The sequence below is a fragment of the Eubalaena glacialis genome, chromosome 6 (genome assembly GCF_028564815.1).
Source record: "Eubalaena glacialis isolate mEubGla1 chromosome 6, mEubGla1.1.hap2.+ XY, whole genome shotgun sequence".
In the NCBI taxonomy this organism is placed as follows: Eukaryota; Metazoa; Chordata; class Mammalia; order Artiodactyla; family Balaenidae; genus Eubalaena; species Eubalaena glacialis.
The window spans coordinates 84,285,890-84,305,726 of NC_083721.1; the positions used below are offsets into that span (position 1 = coordinate 84,285,890).

General features: G+C 47.1%; 1 protein-coding gene across 1 annotated transcript; it reads right to left on the reverse strand.

The window, feature by feature from the left end:
- Positions 1 to 4,502: 4,502 nt before the first annotated feature.
- On the reverse strand, positions 4,503 to 13,611 carry PSMD2 (proteasome 26S subunit ubiquitin receptor, non-ATPase 2). The gene is made up of 21 exons (XM_061194418.1): positions 13,423 to 13,611; positions 12,919 to 12,975; positions 12,373 to 12,537; positions 11,150 to 11,271; positions 10,760 to 10,984; positions 10,319 to 10,477; positions 10,021 to 10,165; positions 9,779 to 9,839; positions 9,382 to 9,528; positions 9,105 to 9,211; positions 8,780 to 8,907; positions 8,473 to 8,560; positions 7,572 to 7,734; positions 7,345 to 7,446; positions 6,781 to 6,926; positions 6,457 to 6,540; positions 6,075 to 6,243; positions 5,888 to 5,982; positions 5,532 to 5,658; positions 4,991 to 5,109; positions 4,503 to 4,842 (listed from the first exon to the last, which is right to left on the reverse strand). The coding sequence occupies exons 1-21, from the start codon at positions 13,555 to 13,557 to the stop codon at positions 4,660 to 4,662; spliced, it is 2,727 nt and encodes a 908-aa protein (XP_061050401.1). The 5' UTR covers positions 13,558 to 13,611; the 3' UTR covers positions 4,503 to 4,659.
- Positions 13,612 to 19,837: the final 6,226 nt, after the last annotated feature.

Below are 19,837 nucleotides of genomic sequence, written 5' to 3' on the forward strand. Positions count from 1 at the left end.
AGAGGGCGGAGCTTCGCCCGGCGCCGCGGAGCACATGGGATTTGCCCCGCCTCGTCATGTGACAGCCACTGCCCGCCCCGTGTCCCCTCCCGAACTTTGGAACTCCCCAGACCGAGCCCCCTCTGCGTCTGTGTTCCGCGGTTCTTTAGTTCATTCATACTTCGAGTAAGCATTTATTGACTGCATACTGTGTGCTAGGCGAAGTGCTGGCTGAGGGCTGAGAACACTGAAATTAAAGACTCAGTCCTGCGGAAGTAAATCATGGACAAATACGGAAAGAAATACGAATTAGGCAGCTTTGAAATAATGTAAATTAGATCATTGAAAGACCTATTAAACTGAATGTTACGCTAAAAGGATTGAAACATTCTAAGTAAGGAATTAGTAGATTTGTCTTTTATAGAGAACGGCCACTCCCGGGGAGGGGCTAAAACCAATCACGGAAAGTTCAAACAGTGATGGAAGAAGTAATCCCAAGACCTCTCGCTGCCCGATAGCCAAGATTTTGAACCGCCTGAAGGGACACACTAGAGCCACATCTAGTTACTCAGAGGCAGCCTGGATTTTAATCCAAACTCTGCCACTTACTCCCCTGGCGATGTACCTACTATCTATCTACCTACTTAATACCTGTTGTAAAATGGGGATATTTGAAACGAGGCAGTCTGGCTCAGTTCTGGGCTTTTACCCACCATGCTTTCACGCTATTGGATTGTGAGGATTAAAGGAATAAATTTTTGTGAAAGTGCTTAAAACTGTGCCTAGGTATCTAGCTCTGTTTTCTCTCTCTCCTCCCCACCCCCCTCTCTGTATACAAACACATATAATCTCAAAAGAAAACATTTTCTTTGCACCAATGATGAACTGGTCACTCAATATATGACCTTTGTGATCTCACTTAATCCTCACAATTTCCTACAAAATGGATTGTATTATTATTCCCATTGTATCTGAGTAACTGAAACTCCAAAGAAAAGAGAGCAAAATAGACACACAGAGGAGGAACCATAAGGAGAATGAAAATGCAGATCTAGAGTGTTCTCTGTTACACTCTTCACTTGACTTCTGTGACTTTATCATGTATGGCTGGCTCCCTTCTCTACTCTTCTCATTTCTCTTTCTCCCTAAGCAAACTAATAAATAAAAATCACTGCCTGCATGCCAATTCGTTCCTAGCTCAGAAATCACTCTCGAATTCCAGTCAGAACAAGGTACTATCTAAAAGACATCTTCACTTAGTCACCCCACAGGCATCTTAAATTGTGTATGCCCAGATAGAAATGTGTCATCTCTCCCCACTGGATAGAGTCCTCCTTTTGCCCCCAAACATGTTTTGCTCATGTATTCTTTTTTATGAATAAGTGCCTAACCAGAAAATTTGGATTCATCCTACATTCCTTCCCACCCACATGTCTCATCAGACATCAGGTCCTATTGGTGTTTGAATCAAAATCAAGTCCTGTTGATTTTGTCTTTAAAAGCACTTCTGCCCTTCCCCCCCTCCCCATTTCTACTGCCCTAATTCAGTTCATTTCCCTTGCCTGGTCTCCAGGCCTCCATTGTGAGCTTTCTCACCCAGATAGCTAGCTGACCATGTCACTTTCCTGCTCTCATTCATTGGTCCCCATTGAGAGACACTGTCAATTTCTTAGCACAACAAAGCTCTTCTAAACCTCATCTGAGCCTGTGTCTCTATCTCCTACCACCGTTTCCCCTAGCTCTATACACAGCCAAACCAAACTATCCATGGTTTCTGAAAACAAATAGCTTGTCTGCCTCTTGCTTTTCCTACTCCTTTAGCTATATCCTGCCTTCTTTTCCTCTGGATAAACTCATCTTTCTCCAAGAATCAGTTACCTCAAAAATCTCCCCTCACTTACCCGGGCACTTAGGCCCTATTTCAGTGATCCTAGAATAACTTGTTCACACTCCAGTACAACACAATTGTTTTCTTTTTCATTATATAAGCTTTGTGAGGATTTGTTTTTCTATATTTGCATATCCACAAACTAATGTCCAGTGCAGAATAAGTAAGTCTCCATTGATATTTATTGCTGAATGACATTAAATGTGAAAGGTTAAGAGCCACTGTGAAAATTTCTTACTCTAAAGTACAATCACTGACTTGGATAGAGAATTATCCTTTTATTTATGTTTTTCAGTTTGCAATCACTTTCTAATTTTGTTTCATGTTTTAAAACTTTATTTAGGTATGTTATAAACTGCACATGTTTAAAATGTACAGGGGGGCTTCCCTGGTGGCGCAGTGGTTGAGAATCTGCCTGCCAATGCAGGGGACACGGGTTCGAGCCCTGATCCGGGAAGATCCCACATGCCGCGGAGCGACTAGGCCCGTGAGCCACAATTGCTGAGCCTGCGCGTCTGGAGCCTGTGCTCCGCAACAAGAGAGGCCGCGATAGTGAGAGGCCCGTGCACCGCGATGAAGAGTGGCCCCCACTTGCCGCAACTAGAGAGAGCCCTCGCACAGAAACGAAGACCCAACACAGCCATAAATAAATAAATAAATAAATAAATAAATAAATAATTTTTAAAAAATAAAATAAAATGTACAGGGAATTCCCTGGCAGTCCAGTGGTTAGGACTCTGTGCTCTCACTGCTGAGGGCCTGGGTTCAATCCCTGGTTAGGGAACTAAGATCCCACAAGCCACGCAGCCAAAAAAAAAAAGAAAAAGTACAAGTTGATGAGTTTTGACAGATATATTGAATATCATCACCACCACCACCACCACCACTACCACAATCAAGATACTGACCAATTCCATCACTCTCAAAAGTTTTCTTCCTTTGGAATCATCTTTCTCTTCACTCCAATCCACAGATAACCACTGATCTGCTTTCTGTCACTAGAATTGTATATAAATGAACTGATAGAGTATGTACTTTTTCTTTTTTTTCTTTTTGTACTTTTTAAAAATCTGGATTCTTTCATGCAAAATAATAAATTTGACATTCATTCATGTTGTTACTTGTGTCACTTTTTTTTTTGGCTGCCCTGTGCGGCTTGTGGGATTTTAGTTCCCCCGACCAGGGATTGAACCTGGGCCTTCGGCAGTGAGAGCACAGAGTCCTAACCACTGGACCGCTAGGGAATTTCCCTTGTGTCACTTTTTATTGTTGAGGAATGTTCCACTGGATGGAAATCACTTTCTAGTTTCTTAACATCACCACCATTAGAAATCAGGTAAGACAATTACTATATCCCCAATGTAGAGATAATAGAGGCTTATCACACTGATTTGCTTAAGACAGTTCCCATTAAAGGGGCTTTACAGGTCTGCTGACTCCCAAGTCCAGCATTTCCACCTTTTATACAGGTTTTACACAGGCTGCTAAGTGAGACTAGAGAGAAGACTATGGAGATACTCCATCCAAAGCTGCTGCTTCTCCAGCCTAGCCAAGAACTTGGACTACTATGGGGTCCACAAGTCTCCAAGGCTACAGAGACTGATTAACAGTGAAAAGGGCATGGGCCTTGGAGTCAGATGGACTTAGATTCCAATCCTAGCTCTACTACTTACTATGTGATCTTGAACAAGTTACTGAACCTCTCTGAACTTTACATTCCTCACCAAAACACAGGGATAATACCTACCTCTCAAAGTTGTTGTGAGGTATGTAGAGCAATTATTCTTTCAACATTTATTGATGACCTATTAGGTGCTGGTCACTATTCAGAGGTTAAACCCACAGCAAGTGTTTTCACAGTAAGTGTTGGATAAATGCTAGCAATTATCTGACAGGGCCACATGTTCTCCTCCACTGCACCCACAGGGGTCTAGGCCCCCACCAGCCGTGTAGCTATACTCATACCAGTCCCACCAAGAAGGAGCACTACAGATGAGGAGTGATTACATTCCAGGAAGGAGGCCATTTCTTTCCCATTGCTCTACTAAGAGGAAGGTCAGGATCAAGCTTTCTTGCACTGTTCCTGCAAGGACAGCCTAGGGGTAGATGTTAACATGATCATATCTCTCAAATAGCAGCCTCCCCAAAAGGACAAGCGGGTCATACGAGGTAAAGATGTCCATTTCATTCAGTAGCACAGAAGTCAAGTTAGGAAGAGTGGAGCTAACTCTGCTGCCTCTTAAGAGAAGGGATCCTTAGTCCAAAGCCAGGGAATGATGGGCTTGAGGCGGGTGTGCGTTGGCAGGTGGGAATAGGGAGGATGTTTGGGATCTACAGGCCCCTTGGAAAGTTATTTGTAAAAGTTTAAGTAAAAATTTGTGTACATACATCTCTTAGAAAGAAGATCCATTACATGTATCGGCTTCTCAACGGTTCATGCCTCTAAAGATGAACCACTGTTCTAAGGTGATTAGGAAGGAGGGGAGAAGGAAAAGGGGCTTAGTTTTTTCCATTCTTGGCAGCCTCCCTGCTAGCCCAGGCTCAGAGTTGCTACAAACGATACCCTCTCACATCCACTCCCCACCCCAGTCTGGCCTCCAGCCACAATACCCCAGAAAACAGACACAGAGGGACCTCGGGGATAAAGGTCTTTATTCAACAAAGTTATCTCACTCAGTAACAAAAGAACAGGAGGTAACAATTCCCCCAAAGGTTTGGAGCAGTGTCCACCCGACGGAAGGAAGCATGACCCGCTGACATATCAGCTGCAGCTCAGAGCCTCTGGTGGCCACTTAGAGATCATAGTTCGGGTTCTTCCGAAGGATAACAAAACCTTCTAGAATAGGGGTGACGGGAAGGAACTCCTCAGTGGCCAATTCTGCCCGCTCCCCGTGAGCCAGCAATACTGGGGTTGTGTGTGTCTGGAACCCTGTGATGGTCTTGGGCTTGCCGGCCTGGCCCACCACATCCACTGCCTGTGGGGTGAGAAGACTGAGATGAAGGGACTCTGGATAGGGGTACAGCAGCAACCCAGTGCCCATTCAAGTTTCAGAGAAATGGTACCTCTGCATTCTACAAGCTCTAGAATACAGCCTGAGCCCTCCCCTCTGCTCAGCCCCTCACCTGGCCCACACGGACAGACACTGGCAATGGCCGCAGCTCCTCATCGAATGTGACCAGCATTCGGGGCTGCATGGCAGCCACCAGCCCATATAATACATAGTGCGACTTGCCTAAGATGACTGAGGGAAGAGCACAGGACAAATATAGTTAGAGGCATACCTGAACGTTGGGACCCCACTCCAGCCCTGACTCTTTAACCCCTCAGTTATATAGCTGAACCCACAACCCTCCCCTCATACACCCTACTACAAGCTGGAGATGCCACCCACATACTCTGCCTACAGTTTGCGTACTTGATCATCACTTTCCCCCAGTCACTCAGAGGCAAAAACTGGGCTCAGTTCTTCATCTTCAAAAGAAAATCTTTTTGGGTCAGATCAAAAGTGTGGGAGATGAAAGTCTCATGAGGCCCAAAGAACCTCAGGAACCCAGAGCAGCAGAGTTAACTCAGAGTCTTGCTCTTAAATTACCAAGGAGGCCCTGGTAGGGGTGCAGAGAGGGCACCATGTGCCACCATGTAAGATTCCTGACAGGGACTCACTGTTGCGGACATCCAGGAAAGAGACAAGCACGGTGAGCAGCCCAGCCACGGCCACTTGACTCATAAGCTGCCGGTCACTGTGGTAGGGGCAGAGGGTGAGTGTGCCCTTCCCTAAATGGGTCAGGCCCTGGCGAAAAGAAAACAAAACAAAATGGAGAGAAGTGGACGTGGGGAGTCACAAGTCACATCTAAGGAGAAATCACCTAACCCCGCCACACAGAAACCTCACAGCTCGTTCACACCCTCCTTTCCAGGCTGAACTCAAGGTCCCCTTCGTGAAGCGTCACATCTCCCTTCCATCACACAGACACTTCCTTTGGCACACTCACTCTAAGCAGAAGAGTTCTATTCTCTACCTGTGCCAAGCGCACCATGAAGAGGTTGTTGGGGTCCTTGGCATGATACTGGGCTAACTGGCGCAGCATCGCAGCCAGACGGGCATTATTGGTACCTGGAAATGTTAAGCATTACAAAGGCTTGAAAAAAGGGCCTCAACAACCCTTCCCCCAAGATGCTTATGATCTCTTTCTGACCAATACTCACCACTGCCCACCATGCCCATGGCAAAGATGGAGTTATAGGAAACTTCTGGGTCAGCATCATGAGAGAATTTGCTTAGGGTATCCAAGATGTTTAGTCGTGGATTTGAAACGGAGATTAAGGCCAGGGCTAAAGGCACAGCCCTCCGGAGTGTAGGCTCCCCATATCTCAGCTGGTGATAAAAGAAAATAACAAGGGTATCACAGAAAGCAGAAAGAATAAGCTCGGTTACAGGAACAGATACGTAGATGGGGGTCTTAATTTTTGTAGAAAAGGTACAGCAAAAAGACCACTTCTCCACCGAGAAAACCCATCAGGGAAATCTCCTGGGGAAACCCCAGGCATCAAAACTAATATACTTCAATCTTCTCCATGGGATACTCACCAGGTGGCCAAAGGTTCGTAGTGCCATCTCTGCACCAATCTCCTCCCCCATAGCAATAAGGGCAATCCCCAGCACAGCTACTCCCTGCAATTGAAGAGGCAGCAGAGCCCAATAAGCTCAGGGAACAAAAAACTCACCCCTGACTCAAGTCCCATGTAAGAAGAAAAAGCCATCCTGTGGGGCACACCCTGACCCCTCATGTATGGAACCCAGTCTCATGCTATTTCAATACACAATGATACCCAGAGAGGCTCTAAAACAAACAAACCCACAGTTATCTTTTCTCAGAGCTTCCCTAGGAGTATGCCCAGCTGCCCACAGAACCTGATGTGCTCCCATGTCGGCAGGGGCTTCCTTCTTGTCCTTGTCCTTCTTTTCCTTTTTGTCTTTGTCTTCCTCCTTTTCCTTGGAGTCAAAGTGTTCACTGCAAATGTGGAGCAGCTGCTGCACCTTCAGTACATTCCCAGAGCCTGGGGCAGGGTGGTAAGGGAGAGAAAGGGTAGAAATGAGAAGGCACCAAGGAAAAGCTTGCTCTAGGAACAGAAGCTAAAGAATCTAAGGCAATTCAGAAGGACTTAAGAAAGGAGGTCCAAATGTAAAATAGATAACTAGTGGGAAGCAGCCGCATAGCACAGGGAGATCAGCTCGGTGCTTTGTGACCACCTAGAGGGGTGGGATAGGGAGGGTGGGAGGGAGGGAGATGCAAGAGGGAAGAAATATGGCAACATATGTATATGTGTAACTGATTCACTTTGTTGTAAAGCAGAAGCTAGCACACCATTGTAAAGCAATTATACTTCAATAAAGATGTTTAAAAAAAAAAAAAAAAAAAGAAAGGAGGTCCAAGAGAGAAGTGAAGAGTCACTGAGGAAGAACAAAGACACAGACCTGCATAGGCACACACATCCACCAGTGTGTTGGCAAAACTGCGGAATGGCTCTGACACAACCTCCAGTGCGGCCAGGATGGCCTCAATGGCCTCTCCCTTTCCTAAAGGAGAGATTCGAGGGGTCAGAGGACATGTACTCCCTTCCAGCACAGCCTGACTCATAAACTCTCCCTGTTGTATCCAGTTACTACCAGCCTTTTGCCCAAATAGAGAGACATCCCCTCACCCAGGTGGTTGAGGCCCAGTCCAAGAGGAAGCCAACGGGCATAAGTGTCCTTGAGCTCAGTCTCTGACTTCTCCATGATGGTCTGAAGGATAGTGGAAGTGACATCGCCATTGCAAGATCCCACTGCTATCATTCCACAGGCTAGAGCTGTCACACCTGCCACCTAGCAATAGGAATATCGACATCAAGTTATTAAAATAAGGTATTAAGATAGTTGTTTACCTATATTGATTCAAGATAGCCAATTCCTACAGTCCACTGAAACCACATGAGGTAATAACCCCTTTCTGATGGTAGGTCAAAATAACAGTAGCATCAACCATTCACTGAATACTTACTACAGGTCAGCCACTATGCCAACTGGTTTGCATACTATTAACATTTAATCCTCACAACCCCATGAAACAGGTCCTACTGTTATTCCTCTTTTATTGATGAGAAAAATGATGCCTAAGGAGACTGAGTTACATGTCCAAGATCACACTGTTTGTAAGCAGAGGTGGCAGGATTTGAACTCAGGCCTATCTGACTAAAACCTATGCTTTTAGCCACCATACTATATTTATCCATCACTAAAATGATTCTGCACAAATAAGAAAATTTAAAGTTGGCTCATGACTAAAACAGTGTACCCACCCCAAGCTGGGTAAGTTACTCCCCACTCTAGTCTGGTACTTCCTCATGGATCCCAAGGGCTGGAACTCAATACTAAAATGTTAACTCTTAGCCTCAATATCTCCTGAGACTTAGAAGCCCAATTCCAAGCAGTTTCACTGAAATGATACACCTCCCTCTCTCTCTCTCACACACACACACACTTTTTCACCATTTATCAGAGACCGGCAAGACTCAGAGCACCTTCCCTACTATCTCCCCTAAGTGATCAACAAACTCTACTCACCTCCATACTGGACTTGGAATCTCCCATCACAGGTAGCAGCAGTGTTAGAACATCTTCGCGATTGGAGCCAGCATAGGCCAAGCCAAGCCTGCAAAAGCCAGGGAGAGGCAGTCCCCGACACACACCCGAGGATAGGACAAGGAAGAAACAAAAAGAGGATTGGTCATTTCAACAAATAGTCACCAAGAGCCAAATACTCAACCGGCACAGTGGTACTCTTTGGCAATACAAAGGTGAAAGGGCCTGATTCTGTTTTCACAGAGCTTACAGGCTAAGCACTACCAAAAGGAGAAGCAAGAAGCCTTACCCAAAGATGGAACCAAGTCTCATTGTGTTACTGTTGTGGAGGACATAGTCTGAGAGGAGTGCCAGAGCAGGGTCACACTCATTTCGGACACCAGAGTTCACGATGCCACAGGCCAGGAGGGCTCCTGACTGCAAAATGCAAATAGATTCTTCACTTGGGCTACTCTACCTTCCTCACCACAAAGGATGCAACATGGGCCTTATTATAGCACCCGCCTTAACTGGAGTTAAAAACAGGGTAGACCTTACCAGTGAAAGGGAGGTCCTGAGAGGGCCCTAGAACATGGAAGGGGATGTCTGCATTAGTGGGTTGTACCCAGACCAACCTTGATATAGTCCTCAGAAGAGTACAGGTACTTGTCAATCTGGGTAAGGCCACCATCCACATCCCACAGCAGAATCATGCCAAGGGATGCAGCTGCACTCAACATTCCTATACCAAGGAAAAATCTATCAGTCTTAAAATGGCCCTGCCCTGAGAAAACTGTTATAAAGAGCTCTCCAAAGAACTGCCCTAGGGATCTGCCGTTATAACACATGAACCCAGGAGGACAACAAAATTGACCAAAATTACACAAAGATAGAGTAGGAACAGAAATATACCATGATCCTTGTTCTTGTAAAGCCATTTGTTGCCATCATCAGTCAGCAGCTTGTCCTGGCCAAAGGCTGCATTCACAAAGCCGTTCACAAAAGAGGAGGCCAGGTTCATACGGGCAGAGTCCACCTGAGAGCCACTGCCCCCAAACCCTGCAAAGGAGGGAAGGAGGAAATGAAGGTATAGAGTAGGACAAGAAAGGAACACAGTATGGCAGCTGGTCTCTGATTCTGAGCTGGCCCCTTGGAATCCTCTATCTATAACCCCAATAGTGACCTAGGGAAAAAGTATGTGGGAATTCTGAGCTCTATAGGATAAGTATGTTGGGCCAAGCCATCACTCTCAATACAAGGGGCATAATTAACAATCCTCCAATCCCCACACATGGAGATGTTTACTCACTGTTGTTCTCTAGGTGGGTTTTATAGATGTCATCAGGCACCTTGGGTTCCATGATGTCCAGCTGAAGAGAAGTCAGAGGATCACAACTGCTCCCCCAGTCCTCCCCTAGCTGTCCCTTCTGTTACCCCACTGAATGGCAATTCTAACCAAGGAGAGTCTAGTCAGAGGCATAATCAGGGAGGTGAAATGCCAGGTATAATCACAAACAAAAAACCTTGTTGGAAAAGGGCAAAGAATCTCACCTCCCGAGCTAAAGCCAAGAAGTTGCTGTTGAGCTGCACGTTGGACATGATCTCTGTCAGGTCCTCATACTCCTCCACATCTTCACTCAGCTCCAAAAACACCCCATGTCGGCCTAGCATGAATGCCATTTGCTTCTGTACAACCCTGTGGGAGAGAGCCATCACATCTGCTCAGCCCCCATCCACTACGGGCACAGAAAAGCCCTTCAAGCCCTAACCAGAAACTACATGTCCCAGCACTTCATGCAAATGTCCCACCCATGAGCTTATCACTTTGCCAACTTTTTCCTTTACATACACATCCTTGCAGGAGGTGAAAATATCTTCTACCAGCTCCATGTCATTGAGCATCAATGCCAATCTCAGTGCTTCAGGGAAGCGACTGAACTTTCGGAACACACCCAGGGCACAACGCAGTAGGGCGGAGTTCTCAGGCTCAGGTACGTAATTCACACAACTACAAAGGTAAAAATAATAAAGGTATCAGGCATTCATTTACCCCGTTTAATTCACTGACCCAATACTGAATGCCTACTACATACCAGGCAATACGCTAGTTATTGGGACTACTAAGGAGACATGCCGTCTCTGACCTCAAGAAGTTCACAGATGTTAACAAATTCACTATAGCTTGATTGCTACCTTTGAAGCAGATACTCTTGGAGAATAAAGGAGTCACAGTTGAGAAGAAGTGCTGGGGAGGGCAGGCCTGCCACCATTCCCCACCCTGCTCACTCACCTGGTGAGATAGAGGCAGACCTTTGCATATGCATTCTCATCAATGTCTTTCTCCAGCATATCCACCTGCTCAATTTCCATAAGCAGGTCACAGGCCTCATGCTCTGCATTGTGGGCCATGTTGTAGGGGACAATCTCCTTCACCAGGGTCAGCAGTGGTTCCCGCTGCGTCTTCTCTGCATCATCCAGCTCCTGCCACTCCTTAGCCACTTCTCCTGCCAGATGCCTACGGATAGGCCCAGACTATTAGAGAAGCAGAGCTTCATGGGAAGCACTTCCCTGTGGGTCAAGGAATTCACTATCTGGGAAACTCAACACACTGGTACTCCAAGACAGAACTCAGAACTGTATCTCAGAACCCCTTCAGATTCCCAAGAAGAAAAGGTCTTACCTGACGTACTCATGACCCCATGATGCCAATTCCTCCTGGGAGCCCACTAGACGATATTTGAGGCACTCACGATCCCCGCTCATGGTCATGGCCAAAACAGAGATGATGTCAGCAGCAAAACGCTATAAAGAAACCAGTCTTTTGAAGTCAAATTTAGGGTTAGGAGAATGTTACATTATGGAATCAAGATCACTGTCACTATCCCCAAAATTAAATGTTAATTATATCACCAGCTTCCATACTAAAAACTTAAAACATGTTATATCAGCTAAGCCTCATAATAATCCTAAGGTTAGTGTTGCAATCTTCCTTTTGAACCAACATGACTGAAGGGTGATAACAAGTGGAGAGTGGAGAAAAATGGAGACTCTGAATTTTATTCCAATCGTAATAAACTATTAGAAGGTTTTAAGCAGAAAAGATTCACACTCTAGAAAAGATCACTATGGCTGCTGTATGAAAGACGAACTGTGTAGGAGGTCACAGACAAAAGGAAGAGGGTCAGTTAGGAGGCTGCTGCAGTAGTTCCGGTGAGAACTGAAAACTTCTTGGATTAGGGTTGTGCCAATAGGCAGGAAAGTTACTGAACTGGGAATATATTTTAGAGGTAAAACAAATGAAAGTGCATGTAATGTAGAGAAAAAAAAAAATTAAGGTTAAAAGTAAGTTAATAATAAATCATGATAATAAAATCCCAAGGTTCAACATAAATGACAGAAACACTGTCCTTTCTGAAGACAATCTTCCTGTCAGCTCTTATGTGACCATTTCGATTACGATGAGTACTGTTTTTTTTCTTTTTAAATTTTATTTTATTTTTATTTATTTATTTTTGGTTGCATTGGGTCTTCGTTGCTGCGCATGGGCTTTCTCTAGTTGTGGCGAGCGGGGGCTACTCTTTGTTGTGGTGCGTGGGTTTCTCATTGTGGTGGCTTCTCTTGTTGCAGAGCACGGGCTCTAGGCGTGCGGGCTTCAGTAGTTGTGGCGCGCGGGCTTAGTTGCTCCGTGGCATGTGAGATCTTCCCGGACCAGGGCTCGAACCCCTGTCCCCTGCATTGGCAGGCGGATTCTTAACCACTGCACCACCAGGGAAGTCCCGGGCACTGTTCAACTAGCTCAGATCTTAGGTCTATCAGGCTTTCTGAGATTCACCATGAGCCCCATGGTCTAGACGAAAAGGAATTCGTAAACTAGGCCTCCACCAGCTTCTGCAATAGTTTTACCTTATTCTCCCCAGGGGCCATGTTCTCATAGATCTCCTTCAGTTTGCCATAGTGTGGACGCAGAAATTTGAGAGGCTTGGGCACTGAAGTCATGGAAGTTGTAGAAGAACGAATCTGCCTCCGCAGTTCCTCCAGGGCTGGTCGGTACAGGGACGTGTCCTTCTCCTGATCAGGAGATGTTAGGGCTCAGACAAAAGGAGTCTCATACCTTAAGTCATAACACAGAAGTGTTCAACAATCCCCTAGGAAAGTAACTGTGTCTTATCCATCTGTGATTGCCCAACTCCCTGCATACACACTGCCTGACACAAAAACAAATGTCCCAGGTTAAGAGTTCAAGAACTGCTTCTCCCACGAAACAAAGCTACAAAATCTTTCAATTATCTTTTTTTACTCCCCTCCCTCACAACATGGTTGTAATATGACTCCAAAATACAGTCTCTCTTTCCTTATACCTCGTATAGGAGTTGTTGCCCCAAGTGGAATAAAGCAAACAAGTGGGAAAGATCCATATGTACACCGGCTCTTGTTAACATCGTGACTCACCCCCAGTCGTTCCACGAGCATCTCCAGTTCATCCTGAAGTTGTTTGTCCTCCTCAGACTGGAGGGTTGGGGGAAGAAGCTCATCAAGACAAGGAATCTCAAACACATCCTCCTCCCATTCACCCTGGGGCAGGTGGAGAGTGAGCCTGCCTCCTTAGGAAGGACCAGGTGAGACAAGGAAAGAGAGGGAATGGGAAGCCCTGGTGGGAAGGCAGCCTGGCTTCTGGGCCAGGCTCTGCTTGAATGCCGTTCTGAAAAACGAGGGTGACAATGACCCGCCCGGGCCCACCTCACGAGTCGGTGGTGAGGACTGGTAGGGGCGGCGGCGGTGACAGCGCGAAATGGAGGATGAGGGGCAGAGAGGCGGGTGCCGGGAGCCCCGAGGGTCGCCCCATCCGCCCTCTCCCGGGCGCGGCGGGGCCGTTGGGAGTCGGGCCCGAGGCCTGCGGAGCCGCCGTGACTCAGCCCGCGGCCTCCTCCGCCGGCTCCCGGGGCCGCGCCTCACCAGCTCTTGCTCTTTGTCCTTGTCTCCGGCATCCCGCCGCTCCTTGCCGCTCGGCTTCTCATCCCCGCCGCCGGGAGACGTCGCTGGGGGCTGCTGGGGCTGCAGCGGTGCCTTCTCCCGGCCACCCTCCTCCATCGCCGCCGCCACTGCCGGCCCGCTGCGCGCGCACCGCCCCGTTTCCCAGATGTCCTCGCGCGCGTGGCCCACGGCGCCCCTCCTTCTCCAGAGCCCGCCTGCGACCGGAAACGCCGCGGCAACCCACCCACCCCCGCGGCCTGGGAGTTCCAGCCCTCGGACCTCGCCCTCCGAAACCGCACGAAAACTCCAATTCCCAGCTTCCCGCGCGCCATAGGCACCTCCCCGGCTCGGACCTGGAGTTTCCTGAACGCCGTCTGGGGCTCGGGGGGCGACAGCTACGGTAGGAGTTGAGCTGGCTGCGAGCCGAGACCGCCCCTCGGTTCCCCCAAAGCAGTGTGAATAGTACACCCTAGTGACACCCCCGTTAGCCGCGTGGTGGGACAAACGGAAGAGATTCTTGAAATCCTGGACACTTGATTGCCGTCTTTGTGAAGTCTGTGTAATCTATGCTTAGCCCCACACTACTGTGGCATATTCACCTCCCCAGCTGAAGAATAGTGCTCTACTATTACCGTAAGGATGTGGATACCATCTTAAATCCACCTGCGGAGCCAGATGGAGTAGAAATGAATAGATCAAGCCCTATGCCCTAATGCGAAGTTCTGGAGCTAAAAACGGAACAAGATAAGGTCTTTGTCCTCAGTCTGTCTTTTGGTCTTCCTCTCCCTCTTATGACTTAGACGGGATGTGACCGACACTGTTTATGTCAGGACTTATTTTAAATGATATATATTGTTCGCACAACTTTCTGAGTTTGGTAGGATTGTGTCCATTTTACAGCGGAAATCATATAGTAAGTAGTAGAATCAGGATATGAATCTCGATCTTTGAGTCTCCCAAGTTCTTGAGTATTTCAGGCAAACCTCAAAGTTCTTCTGATCGGGCTATGTGTATATATCTAGAAGGTGAGAAAAGAGGAAGTAACTCTTCTCCCCTTCATCTGATGGGAACACTCACCATTTGGCCTGGAGTCTTATTTTATGGGTCCTGAGGCATTAAAGAATGCAGAAAATGTTTGTTTAAAAAAACAAACAAACCACCTGTCACAGCACAGTTAGCATTGAATGAATGTTGGCTAAACATTTGTATAGATATTGATGTAAGGGTCTGATGCCCATTTTAAAACTTGTTGCTCTTTTCCACTCAGTGTTTGGATTCTGGGGATGACCTTCCACTTCCATCACCGGTGATGGCCCCAGCCCTAGTCTACTGACAGAAATTGGATAGCTGGTCTGCCTACTCTGTTTTCTGGCTTCAAGATTCCATACTTTGTCATGCTTTCTTCAGTCATCTGTAGAGGTATTTCTCCTAAATCTCTCCTATTTCCATGACTTCTTTCTATCAGATCTCAGATTTTGTCTTTTATACCAGTCACATCCCCACCAGTACCTTAGAGGAGACGGGGTGATGTTGTGGCATAAAGCACAGGCTATTAACAGCTGGTGACTCCAGATGAAGAGTAAATGAATGTCTGTGTACTATGTTTCAACCTTTTTGTAGGTTTAAAACATTTCAAAATAAAAAGTTGGGGGTGGGTGGGAGAACATAAGCTTTAGAGAGGACAGACCTGGTATTTAAAACCAAATTCTGCCCTTCACCAGCTGTGATATTTGGGCAAGCTTCCTAACCTCTCTCAGCTTGGTTTCTTCTTCTATGAAATGAGAGTAATAAAGTATCTCCCTCAGAAGTTTTTATGAGAATAAAGTAAGACAGTGTATATAAAGTGCTTAGCTAGGTGCTTGGCAACTGGAGAGGAGGCAGTTATCATTTTCCAGCTTCCTCAAATTTGCAGGGCTGCCCCTTGCTCCCCACCTCCAAACACTCAAGCCCCAAACCTCTCTGGCCAAATGCAGATGTCTGGCAATTATTCCAAGGCCTTACGATAACATTGATATCCTGCCTCAAGCTTCATTTCAGTCAAATTGCTCTCCCAGAAGCACTCCTTCCTACCATTTGGCCAGACTCCCAGCCTTGTGACCAAATTGCTCTCCAATCAGGGGACAGCCCATCCTACCACCTTCCTTCAAATTGCACCCACTGGCCAGCCATGCTTCCCCCAAACGTATGGCCTGAGCTATAGAGCTACACATTTTATGGATGGCTCTACTCATCTGAGAATCATTCGACCCAAAGCGTCACTTATGTAATACCAGAAATGCTTCAGGCCGGACACAGCATTGCACTGTTTCCACTGGGTTGCTACTTTCTTTGTGATATTTTTCAAAATCAGATTGCATTGTGGCCCTTTTACTGTTAATTCCCAGGACTGAAAGCAGTTGTTACAATCTCCTTTTTTATAACTACTGTTACAACTTCCCTTCTCCAGGCTCTCACCTCTCATTATGCCCCTTTCATCTACCTCCTTCTGATCACCCTAAACATGTCACCATTTCTGAACATGCCCTGCCCCTTCAAGCTGGATCAGTCTTTTCTTGTTGCTGTTCTTTCTGTATGGAATGCCCTTCACTGTTTTCGGCTAGCAAATTCTCCCATCCTCTGTACTCCAGCTCAGTATCACCTGTGTAGGAAGCCTTTCCTGTTCTTTCAAGTTATTAATTTCTTCCCTGTGCTCCTACAATGCTTGATACATACCTCTCCCTCCCTCCACTCTGAGCTCTTAGAGGACAGGAACTGTGTCTTATTCAGCTTTATGCCCCTAGCACCCAATCTAATAGCTGGCTTGTGGTAGGCCTTGACAAATATTTGTTGAATAAATGAATGAATGAATGGCTTTGCATTCAACTTCAGGTCATCTTTGTTTATAATAATGGCCCATTGGGAGCTCTCTTTGGAGCCCAGAGCTCAGCACTGGGAAACTGTCAGGAGTCTCCATTTGTGACTCGTGATAGGTCTACTGAAACTGTGCGTATTTTATGGAGATTCTCTTCCAACTTGACATTTCGAGAGCACTTCCAAGTGTGAAATCATATTGTTTGGCATATGTTACTGTATTGTGCATGGGAATTAGTCAAACTTCCAATGGGATAGTGTAGGGTATGGCCCAGCACCTTACTAATAACTGCTCTCATGTGTCCACCCAGGAGCACCATCCATTATTCCCCCTTCTGCTTTAACACATCAGAGCATGTTGCAGATGCATATTTATCAGCTTGGCAGGCTACTAAGGGTGAAGGTTACATCTGTCACTTGGTGTTCACCTTGCCTTGCCCGTGGAACCAAGCACCTGCAGAGTGCTCAACAAACAGTGCCACCTGGCTTAATTTCAGGTCAGCATGTGCTTAGGTTTCCTGCAGCTGCATGGTTGTCACATGTACCTGGCCCGGGTGAGATGGGGGCTATGAAAGTGCACCTGCTGGTAATGGCCTCACTTGGAAGCATGATAAAATTGCCCAGAAGGCAGATGTATATGCTTGAGTCTAAATTCTGCCATGACTTAGCAGACTAAATGGTGATGATTAAGAACATCTGAATTCCAAATCTGAGGATCTGAGTTCCAAATTTGACTTTAATGCAATCTGTCTTAGCTGACACTGGAAGTTATGTCATCTTTTTCCTTAGTTTTGCCACTTGTAAGATAGAGACAATGATAGGACCTCCTTATAAGTTGTTGTGGGAATTTAATGAGCTGATGTTTTTAAAGTGCTTAGCACAGGCTTAAGCAAAAAAAAAAAAAAGGGACTTGGTAAATGAGGGCTGCTCATTATCATTATCATCATCATCATCATCATTATTTGACACTTGGACCCTTGCAAATATGGAGTTTTAATGCCACAGTGGCCAGCTGGTCAGTATCCCAAGCTGGCCTCTGAAATCAGGTGTCAAGGGAAGGGCAAGGCTTTGTGATACCAAGCCTATCTCCTCTATCATTACAGTGACATTATAAATCTCACACTCTGTGCAACACCCAAACTTCACAAGCCATTTCTTAATATTTCTTTGGGTTCTGGAACTTGCTAAGCCCATGAATTCACTTCTTAAAACATTAAAGCTGATCTAGTCCTCAGAGATCATCTCATCCAACCCACTTATTTTACAGACTGCTAAGGTTACTGAGATCTGATGAGGGGATAAGCCATGCCTGGTGTCACAGCTTGGGGTTGGCAGAACTGGAGCCAGAACCAGATTTCCAGACGTGATGGCCCTCCTCTTTCCAATACACTTTGCCACCCCTCCTAGAGTTTTGCTCTCAGAGCAGAGACTCAAGCCATGCTTTCCCTTGGTCTTAGAGTTCCCAAGGCCACTTTTCCTTTTTCTTAGTAGCCAGCAATTTCCTTCCCTTGGTGAGCAGCTACAGTTCCAAGTAACTTGACAGAGACCCACATACAGCTCTTTATGGGGACAGCCTGATGCTGGGACAGGATACAGACTGTGGGACATGTGCTGGTGCCATCACCCAGGAACCACTGACCCCAGCAGCATCACTGACAAAGCTTCACTCTTACCCCCCAAACTTAATAAACCCACACCTACTTACACCTTGGGGAACACTGTATTTTAAAGAGAACTGAGACTGGACTCTTTCCACTGCTTTGCTCTGGTTCTCATTTTACAGATAAAGAAACTGAGGCTCATAGAGGTTAGGGAACCGGCTCAAGCTCACACAGCTGTCAGAGCTTCAATTTCAATCCAGGTCTCTGACTGCAGTGAAGTGTTTACAGTTAGACCTGTAAAATGGAAACTGGAGCACTTATAAAATATGTTGCTGCGAGGATCGGGTGAGCTTATGAAGGTAAAAGTGCCAACAGAAGAAGAGTCACCTGAGGGAGGGAATCATCTTATTCCTCTTTCTGTCACCAGTGCCTGGCACATTATTGGTAATCAATATACTTATAAAAATAAATCTATGAATATATAAATTTATAAATAAATGAAGGAAGGAAGAAATGAGCCACCTAGCAGAAGTGCCTGGAACACAGAGGTATTCAATAAATGCTCCGTTTCCCTCACTTGTTCTGGAGGGTGGCAGCCAAACCTGCAGTCTCTGTGCCTGGAACTTGGTAGGCCTCGATGAGCGTGTGTAGGTGGGATGAGCGGCTCTCAGGAGCGCTGAGCCTTTGAGAACATGGAGAAATGCACGTCTTCTCAGCCACAAGCAGAGGCTGGTGCTCCAAGCTCCAGGGAGTGAAATGCTACCTTGGCCAGGGCTGCCCTCCACTGCAGGGCAAGGGCCACCCATCTTCCAAGCCGACCCTGGCCAAGTAGTTACCCAGTCTCAGTGTCAGACCCAGCTGCATGCACCAGTGGAGGGCCGTGGCAAATGCTTCCAGCTATAGAACAGCCAGTGATGGAACATGGCCACCAGTGAGCGGAGGATGTACTCCACTTGCCAGACTCAATTTCATGCCATTCCTCCATCCTGCCTCTTTCTTTGTCTTCTTGGGACTTCAAATTTCAGTCCCCTGTGTCTGGTGAGTGAGTAAATGAGTACCTATAAGAGTACCTGGCATACAGCAGGTACTCAATAAATACTGGTGGAATGAGTAAATGAAAACAGGACTGAAGGAAGAGACAGGCTGACTGATGCGTGTCTGTTTATTGGCACAGGGTCCTACAGGGCCAAGACCACTCCTTCCCCACCCTCTTTCCTGTAAAAATAAACTCTATCCTTCCCTCTCCCTGCTCTATCTGCTTTCCTGCTTGGTCCAGGGAGAATCAGTCATCCCCTAAGACTTGTACGCCGAGACACAGGGACTAGCATCCCCCCCAGGTACACTCTTCCCCTCTGAGCCCAGGGAACCTGGGAGGCAGCAGGAAGGTTCGTGAAGGCTTCCATTAGGAACTGAGCACAGGTGGATTGTCAGCGAGGGCTGGCAGCAGTATTAGGAGCAGCAGCAGGAGCAACACGGGGTGGGGGCCACCCCAAGGGTGGGGCTGAAAGGAGCTCCGTCTACTCCCGAGGGAGCACTGAGTGAGCCTTGGGGAGAAGTGTGGGAGGCACACCAGCCGGGCCCTGCGTGGTCAGCGTGTGGCAGTCACCGCAGGCCCCGTGGCCACCAAGCCCAGGGAGCTTGGGACCAGAAGAGGTGGACTCCTTCCTGTGGGAGCGGGTGCCCCCTGCCCAGGCCTCCTCCAGGCAGGGTGATGCGGAAGAATGTCACAGTGAATGGTGGGGGCTCTGCTGGAGGCAGGGACACCCCCAAAGCAGAGGCACGATGTGGTGGTCGAGGAGGGACTAGGACTCATGTCATCTGTGGTGTGGAGGGGCCGGAGCCAGCCCAGCTGGCATTTGCCTTCTCCAAACCGCAGAGCAGACAGCCTCGCTGGGCAAGCTGCCCCAGGCCCTGGCAACAGCTGGCCATTTCTCCCCGACCCAGGT